This window comes from Prionailurus viverrinus, chromosome C2 (genome assembly GCF_022837055.1).
Source record: "Prionailurus viverrinus isolate Anna chromosome C2, UM_Priviv_1.0, whole genome shotgun sequence".
Taxonomy (NCBI): Eukaryota; Metazoa; Chordata; class Mammalia; order Carnivora; family Felidae; genus Prionailurus; species Prionailurus viverrinus.
The window spans coordinates 18,411,566-18,434,744 of record NC_062569.1 but is presented as its reverse complement, the minus strand read 5'-3'; the positions used below and the strand labels follow the sequence as shown (position 1 = coordinate 18,434,744).

General features: G+C 40.9%; 1 protein-coding gene across 2 annotated transcripts in view; it reads left to right on the top strand.

The window, feature by feature from the left end:
- Nucleotides 1-1,981: 1,981 nt before the first annotated feature.
- NR1D2 (nuclear receptor subfamily 1 group D member 2) overlaps nucleotides 1,982-23,179 on the top strand; it is a 34,595-nt gene continuing 13,397 nt past the window's right edge. For both annotated transcript variants that reach the window (XR_007155520.1, XM_047874356.1), the window contains exons 1-7: nucleotides 1,982-2,120; nucleotides 10,021-10,287; nucleotides 11,386-11,474; nucleotides 13,332-13,476; nucleotides 15,260-15,879; nucleotides 19,063-19,248; nucleotides 21,694-21,904. Coding sequence is in view for 1 of the 2 variants with exons in the window: in XM_047874356.1 (XP_047730312.1) it covers nucleotides 2,105-2,120; nucleotides 10,021-10,287; nucleotides 11,386-11,474; nucleotides 13,332-13,476; nucleotides 15,260-15,879; nucleotides 19,063-19,248; nucleotides 21,694-21,904 (1,534 nt within the window). In the remaining variant the exon portion in view is untranslated. The remainder of the gene's footprint in view (nucleotides 2,121-10,020; nucleotides 10,288-11,385; nucleotides 11,475-13,331; nucleotides 13,477-15,259; nucleotides 15,880-19,062; nucleotides 19,249-21,693; nucleotides 21,905-23,179) is intronic.

The following is a 23,179-nucleotide window of genomic DNA, read 5'->3' as shown; positions in this document are numbered from 1 at the left end:
CAGGCTAAGGCAATGGAGTTTCTTCAAAGTGCAATAGGAAGCTTTTAGGGGGGTTTTGAGCAGAAAATGATCTCATTTCCTTTTTTTTTAAATTAAAAAATTCTTTTTAATGTTTATTTCCGAGAGAGATGGGGTGTGGGGGGGAGGAGGGGCAGAGAGAGAGGGAGACACAGAATCTGAAGCTGCCTCTAGGCTTTGAGCTGTCAGCACAGAGCCTAACACCAGCCTCGAACCCATGAACCATGAGATCATGACATGAGCCAAAGTCGAATGCTTAACTGACTGAGCCACCCAGGCACCGGGATCTCATGTTCATTTAAAAAATAACACTTTGAGAGGCAGAAGTGACTGTAGGTGGATACAAGAAACAGTCCCGCTCCCTGGCAGGGAATTATTACAGTGGCCCAGGCAAGAGATGATGGTGGTTCGGTCTAGAGTAATGCTATTAGTAATGCTGCTGGTGAGAAGCATAGAAATTGAAGACATATTATGAAGGTAGAATAGCTCAGATTTATTAAAGGATTGAACAGGGTATAGAAGGCAGAGTTGGGGGGTGGGGAGAGTATGGAAGAAATGCAATTTGCTGGTTTCAGGAACTGGAAGATTTACCAAAATAGTAAAGACTGAGATGGGGGAAGAAACAAGCATGTGTGAGTATGCAGTGGATGAGGGGGAAGAAGGACTGCTGCACACGTAAAAATGTTTTACACATTACATTTCCCCCAACATTTTATACTGAGCATTTTTTTTTAATTTGAGAGAGAGAGAGAAAGGGGCAGAGGGAGAGAGAGCAAGAGAGAATCTCAAGCAGGCTCCATGCAGGTTTTAAAACCCCCCCATGTCGGCATCATGACCTGAACCCAAACCAGGAGTTGGACGCTCAACCCACTGAGCCATCCAGGCGCCCTTTACTGAACATTTTCAAACAGCAAATTGGAAAACAATTTTACAGGGATTACCCATATATAACATCTACAATTAACATCTTAATATACGTCTATACATTTGTCTATGCCTCCATCCGTCAGCCCATCTTACTGTTGTAATACATTTCAATTGCAGACATCAATGCGCCTCCCTCTGCATACTTCAGCACACATGTCATCTATTTCCAGTTTCTTCTTTTGACATAAAATTTACATAAGGTGAAAGGCACAAATCATAAGTGTGCATTCATTGAGTTCTGACACATGCATACACCTGTCCACACCTTAAATTTAAGATGCTTAAGGAACATCAAGCTGGCATAATCAAATGGGCTGCTGAAAGTAGAAATCTGGAGCTCAGAGAGGTCTCGGTTTGAAGTGTAAATCTGGCAATCCTCAGAACACAGGTCCATTTAAGCCATGCGATTGGAAGAAATAACCCAGGGGGTGCAGAGTGAAGAAAAATGGGATCTACCCTCAAAGACTCCAGCGTTTAACGGGCTGTCGGGTGAGAGAGCGGGACCTGTAGGGAGGTGAGGCCCCGGGTCCGGAAAGGCCGGTCTGTTCCGCGCCTCGGGGCGGTCCTTGGTAGCAATCGGAGGTGACCCGAGGTGTCATGTGGGGGGTTAGGAGGGGGACGTGACGGGGGGTGCTCCCAATCCGTGGCGGGAAGGTCAGCCTGGAGGAGAGGGAAGAGGGGAAAGAAGAGAAAGGATTTGGGGGGGGGAATGGGGAAGGGGGGCAGGGGGACGAAGGAAAGAAGCGAGAAACGAGGGAAGGCGAGAGCAGGCGGCAGCGAGGGGGCGGAGTCGCCGCTGCGGCCGGCAGAGGGGCGGGCGGAGGGAGGGGGTGTGTGCGCGGGTCACATGGTCGCAGCTGCCCTCCCCGTCAGCCGCCCTCGCCGCCGCGGTGCGCTGGCTGCAGGAAGCCGCCGCGCCGCCGCTTTTGTTGTCAGGGACTCCGCGAGGAGCGCCGCTCGCCGGCCGCCGCCGCCCTTTCTCACTGCAGCCCGCTCTCCGGCCGCGGGGCCCGGGTTCCGGGCGTCCCGACCGCCCTGCCCATGAGGGGGCTCCGCGACCACCGCTGCCTCCAGCCCGGGGCGGCGCGGCGCTGAGGCGGAGGCGGCGCTGCCACCTCTGCGGGAAGCGGGCAGCTTCTGTCCCCTCCCGGAGGGCACCATGGAGGTGAATGCGGGTAAGAGCAGGACTGCGGAGGTTGGGGGCACGGCGGAAGGGGCGACCGGAGCCCGCTGGGGCACTTCGCGGGGCGGCGGCAGGGGGTGGCCCCAGGGCTGGTAGGGTGGGCTGCTGCGCGGTGCGTACTGGCTCGCGCCCGGTTCCCGCGTCGCCCCCGGGGCCGCTCCACGGCCGCCCTCCTAGCTCCCTGCAACGCCGCAGCGCGGCCCGGCGGCGCCGGCCCGGCCCCCCCCTCACATGGCCCGGCCGCGCGAGCCACGTGCGCGCTGTGTTTACGTTCGGCGGCGCGCGGGCGCCGGTTGGCTGGGCGGGCGCGTGACGCGGCATTACATAATGGGCGCTGAGGCGGCGGCGGCGGGCGGGGACACGTGAGGCCGCTCGGCTCGGTGACCCACATTCCCCGGGGCCGCAGGGACACGTGGGGGCGGGTGCGCGCGCGCGCCGGCGGGGAGTGCCGCAGCCTTCCGGGAGGCCCCGCCCCCTTGGAACCCTCCGGGCTGTGACGTGGCCGCGATTCCCTCCTCCCCCGCGGGGTTGCACACTGCGGAGGAGGCCGCGCGTGCGCGTGCGGTGAACCTCGCGCCCGGGCGGTCCCGAGGCGGGCGCGGACGCCGCAGTGCCCCCGCTGCCGCTTTCGCGTCGGGGAGGTGACCCCGACGCGCGGAGCCGCGGCCGGGCAGACGCACCCGCAGCAGACCTTGCGGATGCTGAGGAAGAAGTGCGGGGTCAGGGCGCACCGTTGGCCGAGAAAGGTTCCTCGGGGAAGGCTTCGTGCTTCCCAACGCGAGACGCCTTAAAAGAGCTCTGAGGTGCTTCGATGTCGAGCAACGCCGTGCACTTGGAACGGCACTCGCTCTTGTGGTGCTGCTTCACTATTTCCAAGAAAAATGGTTTGCTCTAGGACGTGACCTATCTTACACACCCTAAGTCATAAAAATGTCTCGAAGATCCCCTAGGGCTGGGAGCCTATAGATCACACCCATAGCTAATCATTCAGATCACGTAGGGTCAGGATGACTCAGGTGATAACCCTAAGTGAGTCCCAGACTTTATGAAAGGCTGGTCATTGTTTATTTCAGTTAATTTTTTTAAACGCATTGGTTGTCGACCTTTCTTGAACCTGAGAAACAGAATTTGGCTTTATCAGTATTTTGGTTACATTTCCTGTTACAACGCCAGAGAACAATACCGTATTTCCTTCTGGCCTTCTGTCTGCCCTCAATGATGACCCTCACACCTGAAGCCGGTGAGGTTACAGAAGAAGCCAGTTTATATTTTTTAAGTTATTATGTGCGCTAAAACCCCTGCCTCGAAGACTGACGTGTTTTGAGTTTTCCACCAACAGTAAAAATAAAGTGTTTTAATTACCTCTGAGTCTGCTTACCTTTTGAGGATATTTTTTAAAAATTGGGTAACTCTCATGGAATTCAGCTTTTGCTTGATAAGAATTTAGAAATTACCAGATTGAACTTCTTTTAAGCCAGCCTTTAGCCTGAATGAATTTTTCCAGCTTTGCAGCCTCATAAAGGTGGGCTAGCTCAGGTGACTAGAAAGTTTTTGTCTGGTTTGAACCTTCCTGGAACAGTATCACTGATTTTAATCTTGCCTTGCAGAGCTACAAATAATAAAACTTCCTTTGGGTGACTGTTGAACATACCAACCACCCCAGTCAACATACCACCCCACTCGTTCCGTTTTCAGTTCTCATTATTTGGTCCTTGCTCTGTGTTGTTTTGATCATCACCCTTGTTGCCCTTTGGGCTGTAGCACCCAGTAGTGAATAGCCTCCTGCGGAAACGGTTGGAACGTTACCAAGTTCCGAGTTTTGGATTCTGCTGCAAATGAATTCTCTGGCAGGCTGAGCTTTTGTGGCTTATTCGCTTTGCTGACTCACAGTAACCTTGCAGTAAACTAGAACCTTTTCACGCGAACTGTTTTGAAGCTAAGTTTCCTCCGTTGTGCAGATAATTGACCTGAAGTTGAGGAATTTGCAGTGACCTTATTTTCTCTTGTTCCTTTTGGCTTCATGTTCAACCTTTCTCAAGGTATTATCCAGTATACTAACAATTTCTGCCATGTATCTGTTAGAGGGAGAATTGATAAGCTTTCCCTTTAACTCCCTTCAGGTTGTAAATGTTGACCAGGGCTGAGCCAAATCGAGTGCTGTGTGGCACACCTCTGACCCATCCCTTTTTGACATGATCGTATGAGTACAATACACATTCAACTAGTGACCATTTCATCTAACTGTCCTATAATTCATAACATACTGTGTCTCTGTCTTATCCATGACTAATGTAGATGTGAAATAGTGAAGTGGCAGAAATTGACTCCATACATTTTTGTCACAGATCCTGAGTTGAGTATACCAGGTTCTTTAAATAACTCACTGCACAAACTTCATAACCTTGGCTGTAACTCACATTTTAAGAATTAGGAAAACATTCCCACATGGTTCATTCTTGTTTTTACAAATCTGTATTTCTCCTAAGTTAGAAAGAAAATGTCAGAGAGAGGTAATGGGAAAGAAGTCACTTGGAGAGAGAAAAACCAAGATCATGGGAAGACTCGGAAGTAGGAGGTTGCTTGACTAGTCAACGGAGTTAAGGGATTCTGAAGGCAGTGTAGAAATAACCTACAGGGAAACCACTGGGTCCATATACCACATTCAGAATTAAAGAAGAAAGGATAGGGAGGGTTAGTTTTCTTTGAACACTTCTGATTGAACTCTTCAGTATGATGGTAAAATAATAATCACCAGTAAATGTCAAGTACATACTATGTGCCAGGTCCTTTACAGATGTTACTACTTTGACACCTCATGTTAATTTTATGAAGGTACTGTTGTCACCATTTGAAGATGAAGGGCTAAGTCGATTGTAGTTAATTAACTTATCCAGGCAAGTGATGGAGCCAGATTTTGAATCCAGAAAGTCCACTTGGGGAGCACAAGCTACTTTATGCCTTATTAGCTTTACGTCCACATAGCATTTGATGGTATATGCACAACTTGGTGGTCCTGTCCTCTTGGGGGTGAAGGAGATGGATCCACTTGGTTTGTAATGGTAGAGGGTCATCGCTGGTGGAAAAGGATGGGTGGCAGTAGAGCCTCCTAATTTCATTATTCCTGTCTTTTAATCTTTTTGCTGGTCAATCTGTTTTTTCGCCAGACACTAGATTACACTAGTGCCCCCCACCCTAGCAATTTGCATGGAGACCAAAATACAGTTTTGCAAAATAAGATTCGATTTTTCAGTCACCCATTTTTTGTTTTCTTAAATCTCTTTACATGGTACGTCATTTAATAATTTGCATGTGTTTCAAGACCCTACTTATTGTCCCCTAGCTTTGTTTGCCCCTCTTGATCTTTGCCTTCTGTAGTACTCTTGTGTGATCCTCAGTGGTTCACAGTAATTTATATGAAACAGTGCTCTCGCATTGCACTGGAATGAATGGTTAACACAGCTCTTTCTTCAGTTGGTCTACAGGGCTTTTTAGGGAAGGGACCATGCTGTTCTCTGGAGCCCTGACACTCAGGACACAATGGGAAGTTTAGTGCTTCAATTAGATCTATTTTACCATCCTGTGAGTAGAAATTGTTAGTAACCTACTTTTAAAATGAGAAAACCAAAACTTCTTGATGGTTTCATTCTAAGTCACAAGGCACAGTCATGAGTTGAACTCAAGCATACTTTCCAGGATGGTGGGCAGTGGGAGTGGGAGGGTTTTGGTGATGGGCAAGCCTAGAATTGGGGTAAGAAAACCCCAATATATGGCCAACAGTAAGTGCTTCCCAGCAGTATAAAATTAGATATTGACTTCTAGCTTGTCTGAAGTTGACCACTGGGTAAGCCCTTGCCTGGGAACCTGGCTCAGCTCCAGGGATTTTTTTTTTTTTTTTTTTTTCCCCAGCTAAAAATAGAGAAGACTGTCTCAGCTAATTTTAGCTTGAGGCATCTAAGAAGTACATTCTGCCTGTTTCTGGAAGTGTTGGGACTTGCTGGTTCGGGGATTTTACCTTTCTTGCATTATCATCAAAAACCTTATGTGTAAAAACCACTTTAATAATCACCTTGTATGAACACTACACTTCATTTTAATCTTGTAATAAAGCTGGCAGATATGCCCATTTATATAGAAGGTAACTCAGATTTAGAGAGAACGAAAGTGACTTGCTTGCTCAGGTCTTCACAGTAAGAAATGATAGTCTGTATTCTGGCCTGGGTCTCTACTCCTGGCTCTGCCACTTAGCAGCTGTATTTATGTTAAACCTCTCTGAGTTCTAAGTTCCTCATGTGAAAAATGGGATGATGGAAGTTAATTCTTGTGAGGTTGAAATGTGACATGAAATTGTGTCATTTTATTCTTGGCATTTGGTAGGTACTTTGTGACTTGTAGTTTTCACTTCCCTTCATTAGGCTGAGGAAGTATTAGATTAGTATTACTCTCTTGGAAATTAAAATGTAACCCATTTGGGTTACTAACCATCTGGACAGTAGGTTGGTGTCTGGTAGCAAGAGTAGATGCTAAGACAGCTAAATCAGTGTCGAGGGTCTTGCTAGGAGAATGTAGCTGCTTCTAGATGGGTCATCTTTGATACCATGGTGCCTGGCACAAATGCTTGTCATAAATGATTGTTAAACTCCCTAAAGATAGGAATTGGATATTAACTGGACTGATACTAGCTCAGTAATTTTTCTTAGGTTTGATTTTGGAGGTTTTGAAAGGAAGGTGCATTTTGTGTAGTTAATACCTTCCCAGTCAGTGCTTTAATTCCTTCCATTGCCCAGCCATTAGGGATAGCTCTGATTTCTGCAAATTTATTTCTAAGGTGAGGTAGTCAGAAGACCTTGTGAACATACATGGCTCTCTCAAATGCTGGTCCCAAGAAAGTCTTACTTTAAGGAAAACTATTAGTTTCTCATCTTGCGTCATCTTTAGATGTAAGGAAGTGAATTTACCACCTAAAGTGGTAGTACTTTAAATGAGACAAATAGCTGTGAGACCTTCCTCTGGGAATTTATTGAAGACTAATATTTTCCTTTGGATTCAATTCTGGGTGTACACACGTGAAAAAAGTAGCAGTTTGCTAACACTTGGAATTTCGGATATGAACTTCTAAAGTTTTATGAAAACATGGTTTTACCCAGTAATACGACATTTGCTAGCTTTCCAAGTTAAAATTGTTTCTCTCTGGATTCACAATGTATTAAGGGTATTTAGGCAGTTATGTCAATGAAAACATCAACTTTAAAAACTATGAACCAATTTGTGCTTTAATTCAGTGATTGTAGCTATTCCTAAACTTCAACATTGAAACAAATTACCTAGGGAACTTGTTAAAAATTAAAAATGCTCATTCCTGAGGGGTCTTCTCTAGTTTCTGCAGGGCCTTGGAAACATGTATTTTGAAAAAGCACCAGGTTGTTCTGATGATACATATTTTACATATGAGTTTATGAGAATAAACTCAGAGTTAGGAAGCCTTCCTCCTTTATATTTGGTTTCTTAGGAGCTTTCAAAATTAGCAGTAGATGAAATTTCTCTTACTAAGATTACCCTTGGTTGTATTTTCTTCCATTGAGCACAGGTAAAGACATTGGCTTGTGACAGTCCCAGTTTTACTGTGTAACAGCTTTATTGTGTATCAGTATCACCAAGAGGGTGATTAAAGTTTCTGATCGAGTAGATCTGGAGTGGGACATGAGAACTTGGATTTCTAACAGATTTGTAGGTGATGCTGAAGCCCTTCATCCAGGGATCACACTTTGAGAATGACTGGTTTATAGGTGGGGAACACATTGCAGCTCTAATAGTAATCATAAAGCTCTGGGTTCGCTCTGGAAAGATAAGCACATGCCAAGAGAACATCTGGGAGGTGGGTTAGTCTAGAAAGAACAGTCACTCCTCCAACTTCAAGACTCATGGCAGGCATGTGCTTAGTGAATGGAAAAGTGGATGGAATTCTCCACATTATTTATATTTTTGTCTTTAAAATTCAAGTACATTTAGTTGCATTTGTGTATAGTAAACTCTTCTGTTTTTCCTGGCATAGTAGGTGCCATTTTAACTTCTCTTTCGGGTTGTGACCAAAATCCCTAAGAGTAATGGTTTTGCTTTACTTCTCAGGAGCTTCCCATTCTGGGTATGTTTAATTGGTACTTAACTACACGTCTGGTACCTTATTTCAACACTACAGACTAAAAGTGACTCAATATTCCTCTGCCCATTTTTAAATTTTCTGTAGATGGAAATGTCTTTGTCTTTGGAATTGGTTTGGCCTCAGCATATTGTGTGTGTGTGTGTGTGTGTGTGTGTGTGTGTGTGTGTGTGTGTGTGTGTGTGTGTGTGTTTTGACTTATAAAGTGTGGCTGTTATCTAAAAATAAAAAGATCGGGGAATCACATCTCAGAGAAGGTTTTTATTTCAGAGTGAGTACTTAAATTGCAGTTGTTACTTAGGTACTGTGTAGAACTCTCCACTTATTACTCTGTATAGTTAGATTGTTGTCAGAAATGCCTTGTTTTGCTTATGATTCCTAGTAATGCTTTATGCTGTTTGGGATCTGTCCATGTTATTAAATGTGGGCTTCAGAAAGGCAGAGAAGTAGGTCTTAAAAATATCTATGGCAGGCTTATTACCTGTAAAGCATGTATAGAGAATTAAGAGACACTGTATACCTGCACCTAGATGCTTATGGTCTAGGTGAGAAAGAGATGGAAACAGGTAAACAGTAGGTTTGTTTAAGAGTTCAAGACAGTGATAGAAGAGATAATTTTACCTTTATATCACAATGAAAAAGCCCACAAATGTTTGTTGATGATAGAGGAAAGAGGAAAAGAAACCACAGATCTTGGCAGAAGAGATAAGAATTAGTTGTTTGGCCTGCAACTTGGAAAAATAATGTATTTGGCTATGAGATTACTTTTGCAGCACTTTGCATCTTTGAAGGAAGATGTTTGAAATTATACCCTAAAAAGAATTTTAAATCTTATTTCTTAACGTGGGAGGTTTACAGTCTCTAAGCGGGCAAGGCCAGTTTTCACAGGGGTTGTGGAGGTTATATTGGTGAAGTTGTGAATGGTATTTTGAGAGTAGCTCTGTGGAGAGAGAATTAGCATCAGCCTTAATGTTATTCTCTTATAGCATGCATTCTTTCAGCCTCTTTAACATTTGTTGTAAGTAGCGAGTCAGAAGAACAAGTGGCGAGTCTGGATTCCTTAAGAGCTGTTTACAGGTAAGTGTGTCTGCAAATCTAGTAGCAGAAACAGGTGGAGAAGGGAGAGCGTGGAACTGGTGATCAGTGGATAGTGGTAGAAGTCTTCAGCATCAAAACAAAGATTCTGGTAGCAAAAGTATGAAAAGTTTCCCATTTTGACATAAATTATCTGGAGTTCCAAGTATTACATCTGTTTTTGGTTAACCTATGTTTTAGCCAAGTGCTGGGGGAGGCAAATGCTGAAGTCATTGTTTCTAGGGTTGTGTCACATAAAGGTATAATGAAGGAGGCAAAGAGAGGACCAGAAATAGATTTCTTCATGGATGAAACAGATTGTTCACCTCACCTGTGTAGTCACTCAGGAAGGTTTTTCATTCCTTTTAGAAAAAAAACTGGAAAATGAAAAGCTTTAGGTTCAGATCTTTCTGTGTTCAGAATAACTAAGCCAGTGAGAGCCTTTCCATTTTTTGAATCCGTGGAAGTGATATGTTCTTTGAACTTTGTGGAAACAGGAAGAATTAATAGTAGGTAATAAGGAAATAAGTTACTTTCTCCTTTTTGGGTCAACTGACATTTAGTCAGCAACCTGTTTCTAAGGTTAGTGATTTTACTGTTCAGATTTCAAAAAGGAGAAAACATTGTGTATCTAATTAATCTGAATTCTCCCATCTTTTTCTAGGAGGTGTGATTGCCTATATCAGTTCTTCCAGCTCAGCCTCTAGCCCTGCCTCTTGTCACAGTGAGGGTTCTGAGAACAGTTTCCAGTCCTCCTCCTCTTCTGTCCCATCTTCTCCGAATAGCTCTAATTCTGATAACAACGGAAATCCCAAAAATGGTGATCTCTCCAGTATTGAAGGCATCCTGAAGAATGATCGAATAGATTGTTCTATGAAAACAACCAAGTCGAGTGCACCGGGGATGACAAAGAGTCACAGTGGAGTGACAAGTAAGTGACTTTAGTTTTCAAGGGTTGGTGCCATTAATTGCAGGTTGGGCTTATTTGATCAGTTTTTCATTTGAGTGTAATTTCACCCTCTTTTAGGTAATCATAGTTTAGTAGTTAGAGAAGAAATCAGTGATGATTTTAAACGTTACAGCCTAGGGCTGTCATAATTTGTTCTTGACACAGAACAAGGTACGTGGTTATGCACTCTGCCTGTGTTTCCTCGAGGGTAGCTCCTTTTACCACATTTTCACAGTTGCCTTTCTTCTGGACTCTTGGTACTGAATCCGGTTTCTAGAACAGAGTACTTGTTGTAGGAAGGGGTTTGCTTTCATGAAGTTGGAGCTAGGAACATTTGGAATTAGAAAACAAAGCAGCATTGGGATAACCAAATGAGTGGTGGAATTTGGACCCCTGAGTGAGTGTGGAGGTAAGACTGGCTGATATAGGGGAGGAATGGTGCCTGTAAGGTGAATCGAACTTAGTATTGTACAGCAGCCTGTGGAGACATCTGTTTGCGCCTTCTGCTAATTGACTTTTTTGTATGACTTTTTAATTCTTACTGAGGAGAATTGTTTTTAGTTCTGGTTGCATATATGGTGTAAAAGTAACTCTACCCTTAACAAAATTTCAGTGTATGCTTAAAATCATCAGGAAAGGAAAAAGCCAGCTCTCAGATATTTCTGGCAGTCCCATAAATTGTGTTTTATTTAAATTTTATTTATTTATTTTGAGACAGAGCAAGTGGGGGAGAGGCAGAGAGGGGAGGAGAGAGAATCCTAAGCAGGCTCCACACTATCAGAGGCAGAAGCTGACACGGGGCTCCATCTCATGAACTGTGAGATCATGACCTGAGCTGAAACCAAGAGCGGGATGCTTAACCGACTGAGCTAGGTGCCCCCCATAAACTGTGATTTAAAAGAACACTAAGATTTCTTTTGGTAATTTAGCGTAAAGATATTTTTGCATTATAAAAGTAGATTTTGTATCTTTTTAAAGTACTTACAAATTGAATAAAATAAACTGGAATCAGTTGGAAAGAAAGCAAACGGTTGAAGTTTTTCTTCCAGCTTTATACTTTTATATCTGTTTGTGTCTTAGAATTTAGTGGCATGGTTCTACTGTGTAAAGTCTGTGGGGATGTGGCATCAGGATTCCACTATGGAGTTCATGCTTGTGAAGGCTGTAAGGTAAGCTACTGATTCTGGGAATAAAGAAATTGGAGTTAGGTTTGTCAGTTTCCACAGTTGATAACCTGGGATGATGAGAAGTCAGCAGCTACTCTTACAGTTTTAAGCATTTTAGGTAGTATATGAACATAACTTGTTTTGAAAAATATATTCAGCAGTAAAAGTATTTCTTTTTTCTTTAGGATTTTGATCAAAATAAATTTGCTCTTTCACTTAGGGTATGAAACCGAGTGCACAAATTGTGTATTCTCTAATGCATCAGGCACTGTTCCAGGTGGTGGGGAAATAGGGAGCAAAACAGACAAGGCACTGCTTGTTGGAACTGAGTTTAAACCAAGCTTTGAATAGGTCTCCTCAAATATGATGACATTCTGATAGGTCAGATATTAGCGGTTGGGAATAACTCCTACAATACTTGTAAAAATGTGGTATCTTGAGAAGTAATGCCAAATGACTAAAAGAATCTTGAATATAAATTGATTACTTGGGGAACCTCATTTTTAAGTTCAAGTGAATATTTCTTGGTTAGAGTGTCAGCTAATTCCAAGTGAGATAGTTTATACCTCCTACTTATATCCAGGGAATCTTTCCCTCTTTTTTGAAAATCTGGCCCAGTTCTTTCTCCTGAGTATCAAAAATTAATATGACCAAGACATTTGCTCTTGCCAGAAGCAAGAATCCAATTTGGCAAGATATGATGGGTGAGCAAGATAATGAATATACGTGATGGAAGAAGATATATTTTCTAGGGTGGCTCTGAATGAATTGTGAGTTTGGTAGCCCTTAATGGCTGGGTCATTTCACAAGACTAGTCAGTATTTTATATAGAAGTAGCATTTTTCCACTGTTTTAAACATTCTGTAAATACTGTTTTACTGTTTTAAAAATTTTTATAACAATGTGAAGTAATTGTAGAGCAGTCATTGTTCTCACTTTACGGCTAGAGAAACAAAAAGTACAAGCAAATGAGTCTGTGTATCTTTGATAAATACACATAATTGTTCCATACCCTTTTAGAGATTTGTCTAGTTCAGATATTCTGGTATCCAAGTATAATATTGAAGTAATAAAGTGTAAAAATGTTGTGTTTCAAAATTAACAGATTCATGAAATGTGTGGTTAATTATGATACTCAAGGAAACTGCAATTTAAAATCTTGGTAATTGTGTTCTTGACTTTTCTGTTCTTCCTGGGAACATGAAGCTGGAGATCTTGGAAGCCCTATCACAGAGCATGTGCTTAAACTGTTTGTGTAGTAAAGATAGTTATTTGTAGCCATAGAGCTGGGAACGGTCTTTCCTTGGATCATTAGTTGCTCTGTGGATGGTGTGGTGTCACACTTACCTATTGCTACCAAGTTGCCAGAAATATCCGGCACTTGTAAGTAGACTTTGCTGGTGTCATCAGGTAATGATCCAGGAAAGACCCAGCTCTACTAATGTAATCCTTGGTTCTAGTGAGGGAATTACACCTGTGGAACACGTTTCTCTGTCAACTCTTTAAAAATCAGTCATTCATGTTTTAAGAGTTTTGGGATTTGTATGTAATTGAAGTTTGGGCTGGAAAATGTGGTTTGTGGCAGGGGCTGGTAACAGCATGAAGAGGTGCTTGGCAAGCTCCAAGGTTCTCCAAAGGGAAGGAGCAGAAGAGTTTTATTGGGCTAGTAGGCATAGGTGCTTACTAATACCAGTAAGAATCCAGTTAAATTCTGTGTGTCAGTGTTCTATACCCCTGTGTTCTAAGCGCAAATTATTTCCCAGGTAGCTAGTGAAATGCTTGTTAGTTGTGAGGGGGTGTGCTTACAAGGAGCCCATCTGGATGTTTTTAAATGAATGAATACATCTCCTTTGTTCTTAGGGTTTCTTTCGGAGAAGCATTCAGCAAAACATCCAGTACAAGAAGTGCCTGAAGAATGAAAACTGTTCTATAATGAGAATGAATAGAAACAGATGTCAGCAGTGTCGCTTCAAGAAGTGTCTGTCTGTTGGAATGTCGAGAGATGGTATGTTCCCACTTTAATGAGTGCTCTTCTTAAAACATATGGAGCTAGGCTTTTTACTCCTCAGCATAAACCAGACCTGTAGGCCAGTTACCAGTGCCCTTCTTGTGCTTAGAGTGAAGCAGATTTTAGAAAAACACATTTTGATACCTTGTAAGATGCCAAATTCATTAAAGTCAAATTTTAGCATTATCACCCTGGAAACAGCTTTTGGCTCTCTTTTTGGGGCTTCTTATAAAAGACTTTTTTGTATACAGTTTGAATACTTTTTTCCTAAAAAAGAATTCGTTTTTCTTGGTATAGGAATCCTTGGCTCTTTCTCCTTGATTTTTTAGCATTTCTGAGGAACCCATTTTTTCTATGTGAATTATCTCTATGACTTTCTCAGCCCTAAGATGATAATGTGCTTTTAGGGACAGGTCTGAATATATTGAAAGGAGATGCAAAATTGAAAGAAACAGTAGGGTCTGGAGTGGAGGTGGTTGCTAAATTCTGGCATGATCCATTCCCATAAAAAATAAAAGTTAATTTTCAGGATTATTAGTATTTTCTGTGGATGACATCACTGGGAAATTTGACTCTTATGCTTAGGGAAATCACGTTTGGATAGTCTCATTCAGTTCTAAGTAACATAACAGAAGAGTATGAGGTTTTCCGAGGGACTAGTTTAGTAGGATTAATTAAGAATTGCAAAGAATGAACCTGATATTTATCTAGGGAAGGGTCACTTAAGCAATCCCTTAGGTTACTCTAATACATTACACAAATACTGTTTGTAATAAAGAGCTTCGTGAGTAATGGATTTCAGCAATTGATGTTTTGGATTTAATTTGCCTAAAATTTTTTTTTATATTACTGGAAATACTAATGCAAAGTTGGTGGATATTGTGATTTCCTCAAAAGAATAAAAATGGCAATCATTTGTGAAGGAGGGAGTAGAGGTAGAGCGTTGAACACGATAAAACTGTCCACTATAGCAATAATGTCAGAGGCTACAATTAGATTAGGAAGGCTTTCTTGCCGGGTGGATATATTGGATTTTTATTATCTCTGTATAAATATTAGACTAGAAAGCTTTTATGTTCTACTCCTCAGGGATAGGAATGTTGGAGACACGACACATTTTAAGACTCACCTCTAAAATAATGGAGGATGCATTATTTAATTTTTATTTATTTTATTGATTTCAATTAAAGTCCAAGTTTTCAATAACTGCCTTTCTCTTGATTGTGTTTTTTTAATTAAAAAAAATTTTTTTTAAAGATTTTCTTTTTTAAGAAGCTGGAAAAGGAGAACAAACCATTTAATAGTTGGGTCTTGAGAATAGGGTTACAGAATGAATTGACAAAGGTCAGGTGTTCAAGGAATGCTTGTACCTACTAGGTTTCATTAACATGAATGTCTGTGGGTAGCTGAATCCCATGTGCCTTCTTAAAAACCGAGCCTTCAGCCTTATTAATAGGTGCTGTATAGTAATGCTGACTGCTTCAATGTGATTTTCATTAGTTAATTTCAGATTTCTTAGATTGCTTATAAAATACCCAGGACCTAATAGATCTTCTCTTAGCTTTGTTTTGGGAGAAAAATGGACAAAATTTCCCCTCTATTTCTTATGGTGTATCAAAAACATAACCAGCAAGTTTAGAATGATTTGGGCCAGAGACATACAGATACTCTTTACTTGTATCACTAGAGGCCATAGCTATTAGAGACAGTTTTGTGCTATTCTTTTGTATAAACAGGTCTTATTTAGAATATAGACCTTAAACATTTTTTTCTTCAATAGCTGTTCGGTTTGGTCGTATTCCTAAGCGCGAAAAACAGAGGATGCTAATTGAAATGCAAAGTGCGATGAAGACCATGATGAACAGCCAGTTCAGTGGTCATTTGCAGAATGATACATTAGAACATCATGAACAGACAGCCTTACCAGCCCAGGAACAGCTGCGACCCAAGCCCCAGCTGGAACAAGAAAACATCAAAAGCTCTTCTCCCTCTTCTGATTTTGCAAAGGATGAAGTGATTGGCATGGTGACCAGAGCGCACAAGGATACCTTTATGTATAATCAAGAGCAGCGAGAAAACTCAGCAGACACCATGCAGCCTCAGAGAGAACGGATTCCCAAGAGCATGGAGCAATATAATTTAAATCATGACCATTGTGGCAGTGGGCTTAGCAGTCATTTTCCATGTAGTGAGAGCCAACAGCACCTCAATGGACAGTACAAAGGGAGGAACATAATGCATTACCCAAATGGGCATGCCATTTGTATTGCAAATGGACATTGTATGAACTTCTCCAATGCTTATACTCAACGAGTATGTGATAGAGTTTCGATAGATGGATTTTCTCAGAATGAGAACAAGAATAGTTACCTGTGCAACACTGGAGGGAGAATGCATCTGGTATAGTGAAATCTGTTTGTTTGTTTGTTTGTTTGTTTGTTTTTGTTGCCCTATTTGCATCAAGGAAAGCTTTGAAGGTTTTCTTTTATTTTGGGGGGAATATATCAACTTGAGGGGCAGGGGTGGTGTCAGAGAACCTGAGATTTATACAATCAATTTTGTGTAGTATTTTAGTTCAAATAGTTCTAATAAACATCATTTGTTGAATGACCTAATTTCACACAGAGCTAGGTACAGGCATGTGATTTGATTGATACGAGGATTGGGATTAGGATTTTATGTAAAATGTGGGTCATGTAGAATTGGCCCTTTTTTTTTTTTTTAATTTTTAATGTTTATTTATTTTTGAGAGAGAGAGAGAGAGAGAGTGAGAGAGTAGGGGTGGGGCAGAGAGAGAGGGAGACACAGAATCCAAAGCAGGCTTCAGGCTCCGAGCTGTCAGCACAGAGCCTAACTCCAGGCTTGAACTCCCGGATCTCAAGATCATGACCTGAGCCAAAGTCAGAAGCTCAACCGACTGAGCCACCCAGGTGCCCTTAGAATTGTTCCTTTAATTCTTAGAAATACCTTTCAAAATTTAAGTATTCTGATTAATCACTACCCTACTAGCTTTGGGATTTTCTCAAAGGGCAGATCAATTTAGCTTGCTAAAGTTAGTAATCCTTTGATTTCATTTTTTTTTTTTATTATTCAAAAAAATTTTTTTCTTCTAAGTTTATTCATTTTTGAGAGGGAGAGAGAGACAGAGCATGAGCAGGGGAGGGGTGGAAAGAGAGAGAAGGAGACAAAGAATTCAAAGCAGGCTCCAGGCTCTGAGCTGCACGGAGCCCGATGTGGGGCTCAAACTCACAAACTGCGAGATCATGACCTGAGCTGAAGTCGGACACTTAACCGACTGAGCCATCTAGGTGCCCCAGTAATCCTTTGATTTTTAGGGAAGAAGTTTTCTTTAACCATTATAGTGCAAAAAGTTTTGAGTATAGGACATGGATAGGTGTTTTACTGTTTGAAAATTTAGGAATATTTTAATTTAATACACTGGTTTCTATGGATTTTCTCAGACTTTATCTTAGGAAATGAGTTAGTGTTATTTAGGAGATGATTTAATGTTATTTATAAAATTCAAGTTTTTTTTTATTTTAATAAAATACAACAGTTTACATGAAAGTACAGTATTTATATTCAGCCAAAATTTCATCAAAAACAGAAGTACCACACCATTTCCAGTTTAAACCATTAGGTCCTTTGATATAGGCTTGGTATTTTCTATCCAGGTAATTAAAGTCTTCTTTTTTCATTTTCAAAATAGCTGACTCTACCCCAATTCTTTTGGTAGAATTTTCTTGTCACTTGCAAGTATTTGATTCCATGGATCTTAAAAGTGACCTTATATTTTATTAGACTTACGGGCTGCCTTATGAGGGAAACATCTGTAAGCATTTAGGTTCTAATTTTGTGGTGTTCTCCATGGTTATAGAATCATCCCATTCCTGTATTGCCTATGGATTTAGCAAAAATTTAAAGGCTGATGTTACTAATAGAGTATGCAGTGAATTTCATAATCTTTTTATTTTATTTATTTTTTCCTATGTTTTAAATTTTATCTCATTTTATTTTTTTTAAATTTACATCCAAATTAGTTACCATATAGTGCAACAATGATTTCAGTAGATTCCTTAGTGCCTTTTACCTGTTTAGCCCATCCCCCCTCCCACAATCCCTCCCGTAACCCTCAGTTTGTTCTCTATGAGTCTCTTCTGTTTTGTCCCCCTCCCTGTTTTTATATTATTTTTGTTTCCCTTCCCTTATGTTCATCTGTTTTGTCTCTTAAAGTCCTCATATGAGTGAAGTCATATGATTTTTGTCTTTCTCGGACTAACTTCACTTAGCATAATACCCTCCAGTTCCATCCACGTAGTTGCAAATGGCAAGATTTTATTCTTTTTGATTGCAGAGTAATACTCCGTTGTATATATATATACCACATCTTCTTTATCCATTCATCCATCAATGGACATTTGGGCTCTTTGCATACTTTGGCTATTGTTGATAGTGCTGCTATAAACATGGGGGTGCATGTGTCCCTTCGAAACAGCACACCTGTATCCCTTGGATAAACGCCTAGTAGTGCAATTGCTGGGTCGTAGGGTAGTTCTATTTTTAGGTTTTTATTTTTTTTAATTTTTTTTTTTTTCAACGTTTATTTATTTTTGGGACAGAGAGAGACAGAGCATGAATGGGGGAGGGGCAGAGAGAGAGGGAGACACAGAATCGGAAACAGGCTCCAGGCTCTGAGCCATCAGCCCAGAGCCCGACGCGGGGCTCGAACTCACGGAGCGCGAGATCGTGACCTGGCTGAAGTCGGACGCTTAACCGACTGAGCCACCCAGGTGCCCCCTATTTTTAGTTTTTTGAGGAATCTCCATACTGTTTTCCAGAATGGCTGCACTAGCTTGCATTCCCATCATAATCTTTTTAGTGTTCTTCTCTTTGGCTTCCCAGTTTTTCCTCACCAATCCTTATTTAGAAGGTACCCTTTGTATCTCTCATCATTGTTTTCTAGTTGAACAAGTGGGGGCCAGTAGTCATACCAGTGTTTATGAAATAAATGGTCAATGACCTTTTTAAAAAAGTGAAGCATCTCATTATTTTCCCTTCTTGGAAATTGTAACATTGTAATTGTGTGATTTAGAAAAAAGTGAGTTTGAAATATTAAGTAAATGTTGGGCTTGGGTTCTAGGCCTGTGACTTCTAGCTGTATTCGGATAAATCATTAAACCGCTTAGAGTCTCATTTCCTCATCTAAGAAATGGTAATTATATTATCTGCTATCACTAATGAATAGGATTGACAATCAAGTATGTGTGAATTTGTTTGAAAATCATAAAACCAGCATAAGGTGGCAGCAGTGTTACAAAATAAAGTTTTAAACCTGTGCAACAGGTTTTTTGAAATAGCTTAGGCTGCCTCTTTTATGATAAGTTAATTGGTACTTAAACCAGGTTGCCATGAGGCTTTCTCACATAAGGCAAGTAGCAAGAAGAGAAAATGTTAATATTCGTAGATAGCACCTGTGTCTGAGAGTTCTTTTCAAATTGGGGTTTCCAAAGATTGAGATGCTACTTTTGAAGTTTCTTTACCACCTCTCACAATTGAAGAAGTTTTCTGTTTTGTGCATACTAGGTTTGTCCAATGAGTAAGTCTCCATATGTGGATCCTCATAAATCTGGGCATGAAATCTGGGAGGAATTTTCAATGAGCTTCACCCCAGCAGTGAAAGAAGTTGTGGAGTTCGCAAAGCGTATTCCTGGATTCAGAGATCTCTCTCAGCATGACCAGGTCAACCTTTTAAAGGCTGGGACTTTTGAGGTAGGTTTATTTATCTGGAATATCGATGCAGGGTGTAGGTGGTATTTTATTCTCACGGACATTTTCATTCTTCTGTAAATAAGTATTTATAGTGTAGAGGCTGAAGGTGCCAACAAAAGAATAACAATCTCAGGATCTTGGGAAGAGATGAGATAAATACAGAGTTTCTTAGGACTTGAGATAAAACTGCTCTGTATTCCCGGAATACAGACTTCATCCAGTATTACTTTCAAGCGTGGACTGCAGGCAGGTTCTGCAGAGTGTTACTAGATACCTACTCCGAGCCTAGCCCTGTGTTTCAGCACAGAATACAAGGAGTAAATAGGATGTGGTTTTTCTCTTTTAGGAGACCGTAGAATATTTGGGGGATAGGTGAAACATGTCTTACGTGCTATTTCATACCCTCTCCGCCTCATCCAGAATCTGTGGCTACTTTTTCTACTCCAGTTTCTCTTGCTGTGATGTATTCTGCCCAGGTGCAGGGCAGCCACTGTTGCCAACCGGAGTAGGACAGAGTGCCTTTCTTTGTGCTGAGTTAGATGCCTCTGACCTGTCTTCCTCAGGGCTTTCCCGGTGCTGCCGAGGTGTGAAGAGCCTCAGGACTTCCTCAGAGCTTCCCTAAGCATTATTCCAAAATGTAGAGTGGTGGGTGGGAAGGTGGTGTCTAGTGGGCTGAATCTAATTAGTGGGTAAGAGACCCAGGGGATATATTTTGTCTCTTCCCTGCTGGTCCCATAAGACTGAGCTATCAGTTGTTAACGATATTGAGTGGTGGCCAGCTCAGTAATACATCCTCTGATATTTTCTTTTTTTCCTTCCTAGTCTTACTTCCTTTTTCCTCAGTTCTCTTTTCACATGGGGTAGTGCACACCCCACATAAACTTTTGCCTTAGGTCCTGTTTTCTGGGGCACCTGGACTGGAATGGAGGAGCCATACTCATTAATAAAATAGCTATGGTATAGTTTAAAAGTAAAACCATTAGGTTAGGATTTTTGGAAAACATTAGAGTTAAGATTTAAACTCTGAATCTTAGAGGGATGTCAGTGATGAAGTTCAGTTTACTCATTTTTGAGGTTAGGTGACTGTGGCTCAGAGAGGTGAAGTGATTTTTCTTGGATTACCAATAAATTCCTAACATAGGACCAGAACACAGATCCCAGACTCCAAGACTAGTGTTCTTTCCACCTTGTGATTTGTTTTGGGATTGCTGTATTCTAGAGTTAGAGCTGTCTTGGGGCGCTTGGGTGGCTTAGTGGCTTAAACACCGGTCTCTTGGTTTTGGCTCAGGTCATGATCTCACGGTTCATGGGTTTGAGCCCCACCACGTTGGTCTCCGTGCTGATGGTGCAAAGCCTGCTTAGGATTCTTTCTCTCCCCCTTTCCCTCTGCCCCTCCCCTGCTTGTTTGCTCTCTCTTTCAAAGTAAATAAATAAAAACTTAAAAAAATAGAATTAGAGCCATCTTCATAAAAGGTTCATTCTCTTTTGGATTGTCTTGAGTAAAACAGGTCTTTGGGGGATTTGCAAAGGGGAGGTATTTGTTCAGTATTCCTCTGGTTTTGAGAGAAGTATGTGGCATAGATGCCACCATTTACTATAGGGGAGGGGAGGGAGTGCTGTAGGTAAGCAGTTGTTGACTGATTTGTTTTGGGTTTGAATTACGACTTGGTGTCTGGAACACTTCTGTTATAGTTTTGTGTATTGTCTCTTTGGGTTATGGTTTCTTGAAATAGTCTAATTAGAGTGTATCTGCTACATTTGCCTTGGCTGCATTTGGTGTTTTGATGTCCCCAAGTGTTGCATTAAAATATTGTTCTTTTTACTTATGATTTAGGTACCATGTGATATACTTGGTAGTTTAAAAAGTTTAATGCCTTTGGCCAAAGCCCAGTTTCAGATTGCTTGGCATTATTGCCTACTTTAATTTTGTATTTGCATTTCAGAATTTTTACTAATAGAGTTTCAGAGTATCACAGGACTGAAGTGTTTTGCCACTAGTGGCTGGAATTTTTTTGATGTGCTTCTTCAGATATTTATTGCTTTGGTAGAGAATTTGCCTTAAGGAAATGGTTTTGGGTAAAAATAAGCTAGGTTTTTCTTTTACAACCTTCTTTTATATGTAGGCTGTTTTTTTAATTAAAAAAAATTATTTTTTAACGTTTGTTTATTTCTGAGAAAGAGAGAGACAGAGTGCGAGCTGGGGAGGGGCAGAGAGAGAGGGAGACACAGAATCCAAAGCAGGCTCCAGGCTCTGAGCTGTCAGCACAGGGCCCGATGTGGGCTTCGAACCCACGAACTGTGAGATCATGACCTGAGCCAAAGATGGATGCTTAACCAACTGAGCCACCCAGGCACCCCATATGTAGGATGTTTCTTAACTGACTTGAATACTGAATTACTTCTTAGTACTCCTTCAAATACACTTAAGTCTTTTTCTTTTTCCAGGTTTTAATGGTACGGTTTGCATCATTATTTGATGCAAAGGAGCGTACTGTCACCTTTTTAAGTGGAAAGAAATATAGTGTCGATGATTTACACTCAATGGGAGCAGGGGATCTGCTAAACTCTATGTTTGAATTTAGTGAGAAGCTAAATGCCCTCCAACTTAGTGATGAAGAGATGAGTTTATTTACAGCTGTTGTCCTGGTATCTGCAGGTAAGCAAGCTGGTTCAAAATTGTGCCACACCTAGAATACAGTGACTTAGTGGGGACAAGGTGGAACTACGTTCCAGCAAGCTATATAGAAGGCAGGAGGGACTTAAGACGTTACACTGTGTGAATCTGTTATTTTTTCATAATTAATTTTTTAATCATGACATTAGAAGTCAAAAGTGCTATATAGTAATAAAATGATGTTTAGATCGAGGCCTCACATTTACCACAAGTCTTAGTCTTTAGCTTTTTGTAACTGTTTTGCAAGTCTAAACTGTTATTTTTGTGGATTTAATTTTTAGATTAGTAGGTTTTTCTGATATGAATCTATGTTTTAATCAAAATATGTGTTACTTGAAAATGTTAAAAGTAGCAAGATATATTAGTGTGGTTTGTAACAAAAACTGATGAATTATGAGTAGGCTTTTACCCTGCTTTGCCACTGAATTTTCTCTGTGATTGCATAAATAATTCTATTCTTTTGGGTCTTGGTTTCCTCATCCTGTGAAAGCAAGGGATGGTACCATGTGAGCCAGCCTGGAGTCTGGCACAGAATAGGTACTTAGTTACTATTTGAATGAGTGATCAAGATTTTTGAGTTCCTAACATTTAATGTTTGTTTGTATGAGTCATTGATGATTTCCAATTTCCCTGCAACCCTGCATTTATATTATAGTTATTTCTGACCGAAGTATTTCAATTTCGATAATAGCTATTAAGATAATAGCAAATGGGAAATTGATACACAATGACTTTCCTGGAGATGTGTAAGTACCAGCCATTTTTTGGTATCCACTGACTATTTTAAAACATTTGTTGAGAATTTTAAAGTATTTTGATAGGAGTTAACTGTATGTTTCCCATTTGCTTCCTACTGTGTAAAAGCCATTCTGTCAGGCACTATGAGGGTTATGATCCCTGTTTAGGAAGCTAAACTGTATATCAGTAACTCCTAAGGAGAGTAAGTTCTTTGTATATCTTAAAGGGCCTATACATCAGTGGTATAAATAAAGATTTATGCCATTTGGAAGCATAACGTGGCTACCTTTTCTGATCAGCTCTACCTGGGTAGCTAAAAATGCATTTATGATATGGGATAGTATGAAAGTACCATGTTAATAAGGGATACCTATTTTCTTAGTAACCTTGTAATTAATGTCTCTTGCACTTTACCTACCATTTCACAGTCTCTTGAGAAGTAATTATTAATGGTTTGAGTTGACATCAGATTAATAAACCTATTATTGTGAAACTAAAGTAATCCATGCTTGTTTCTTT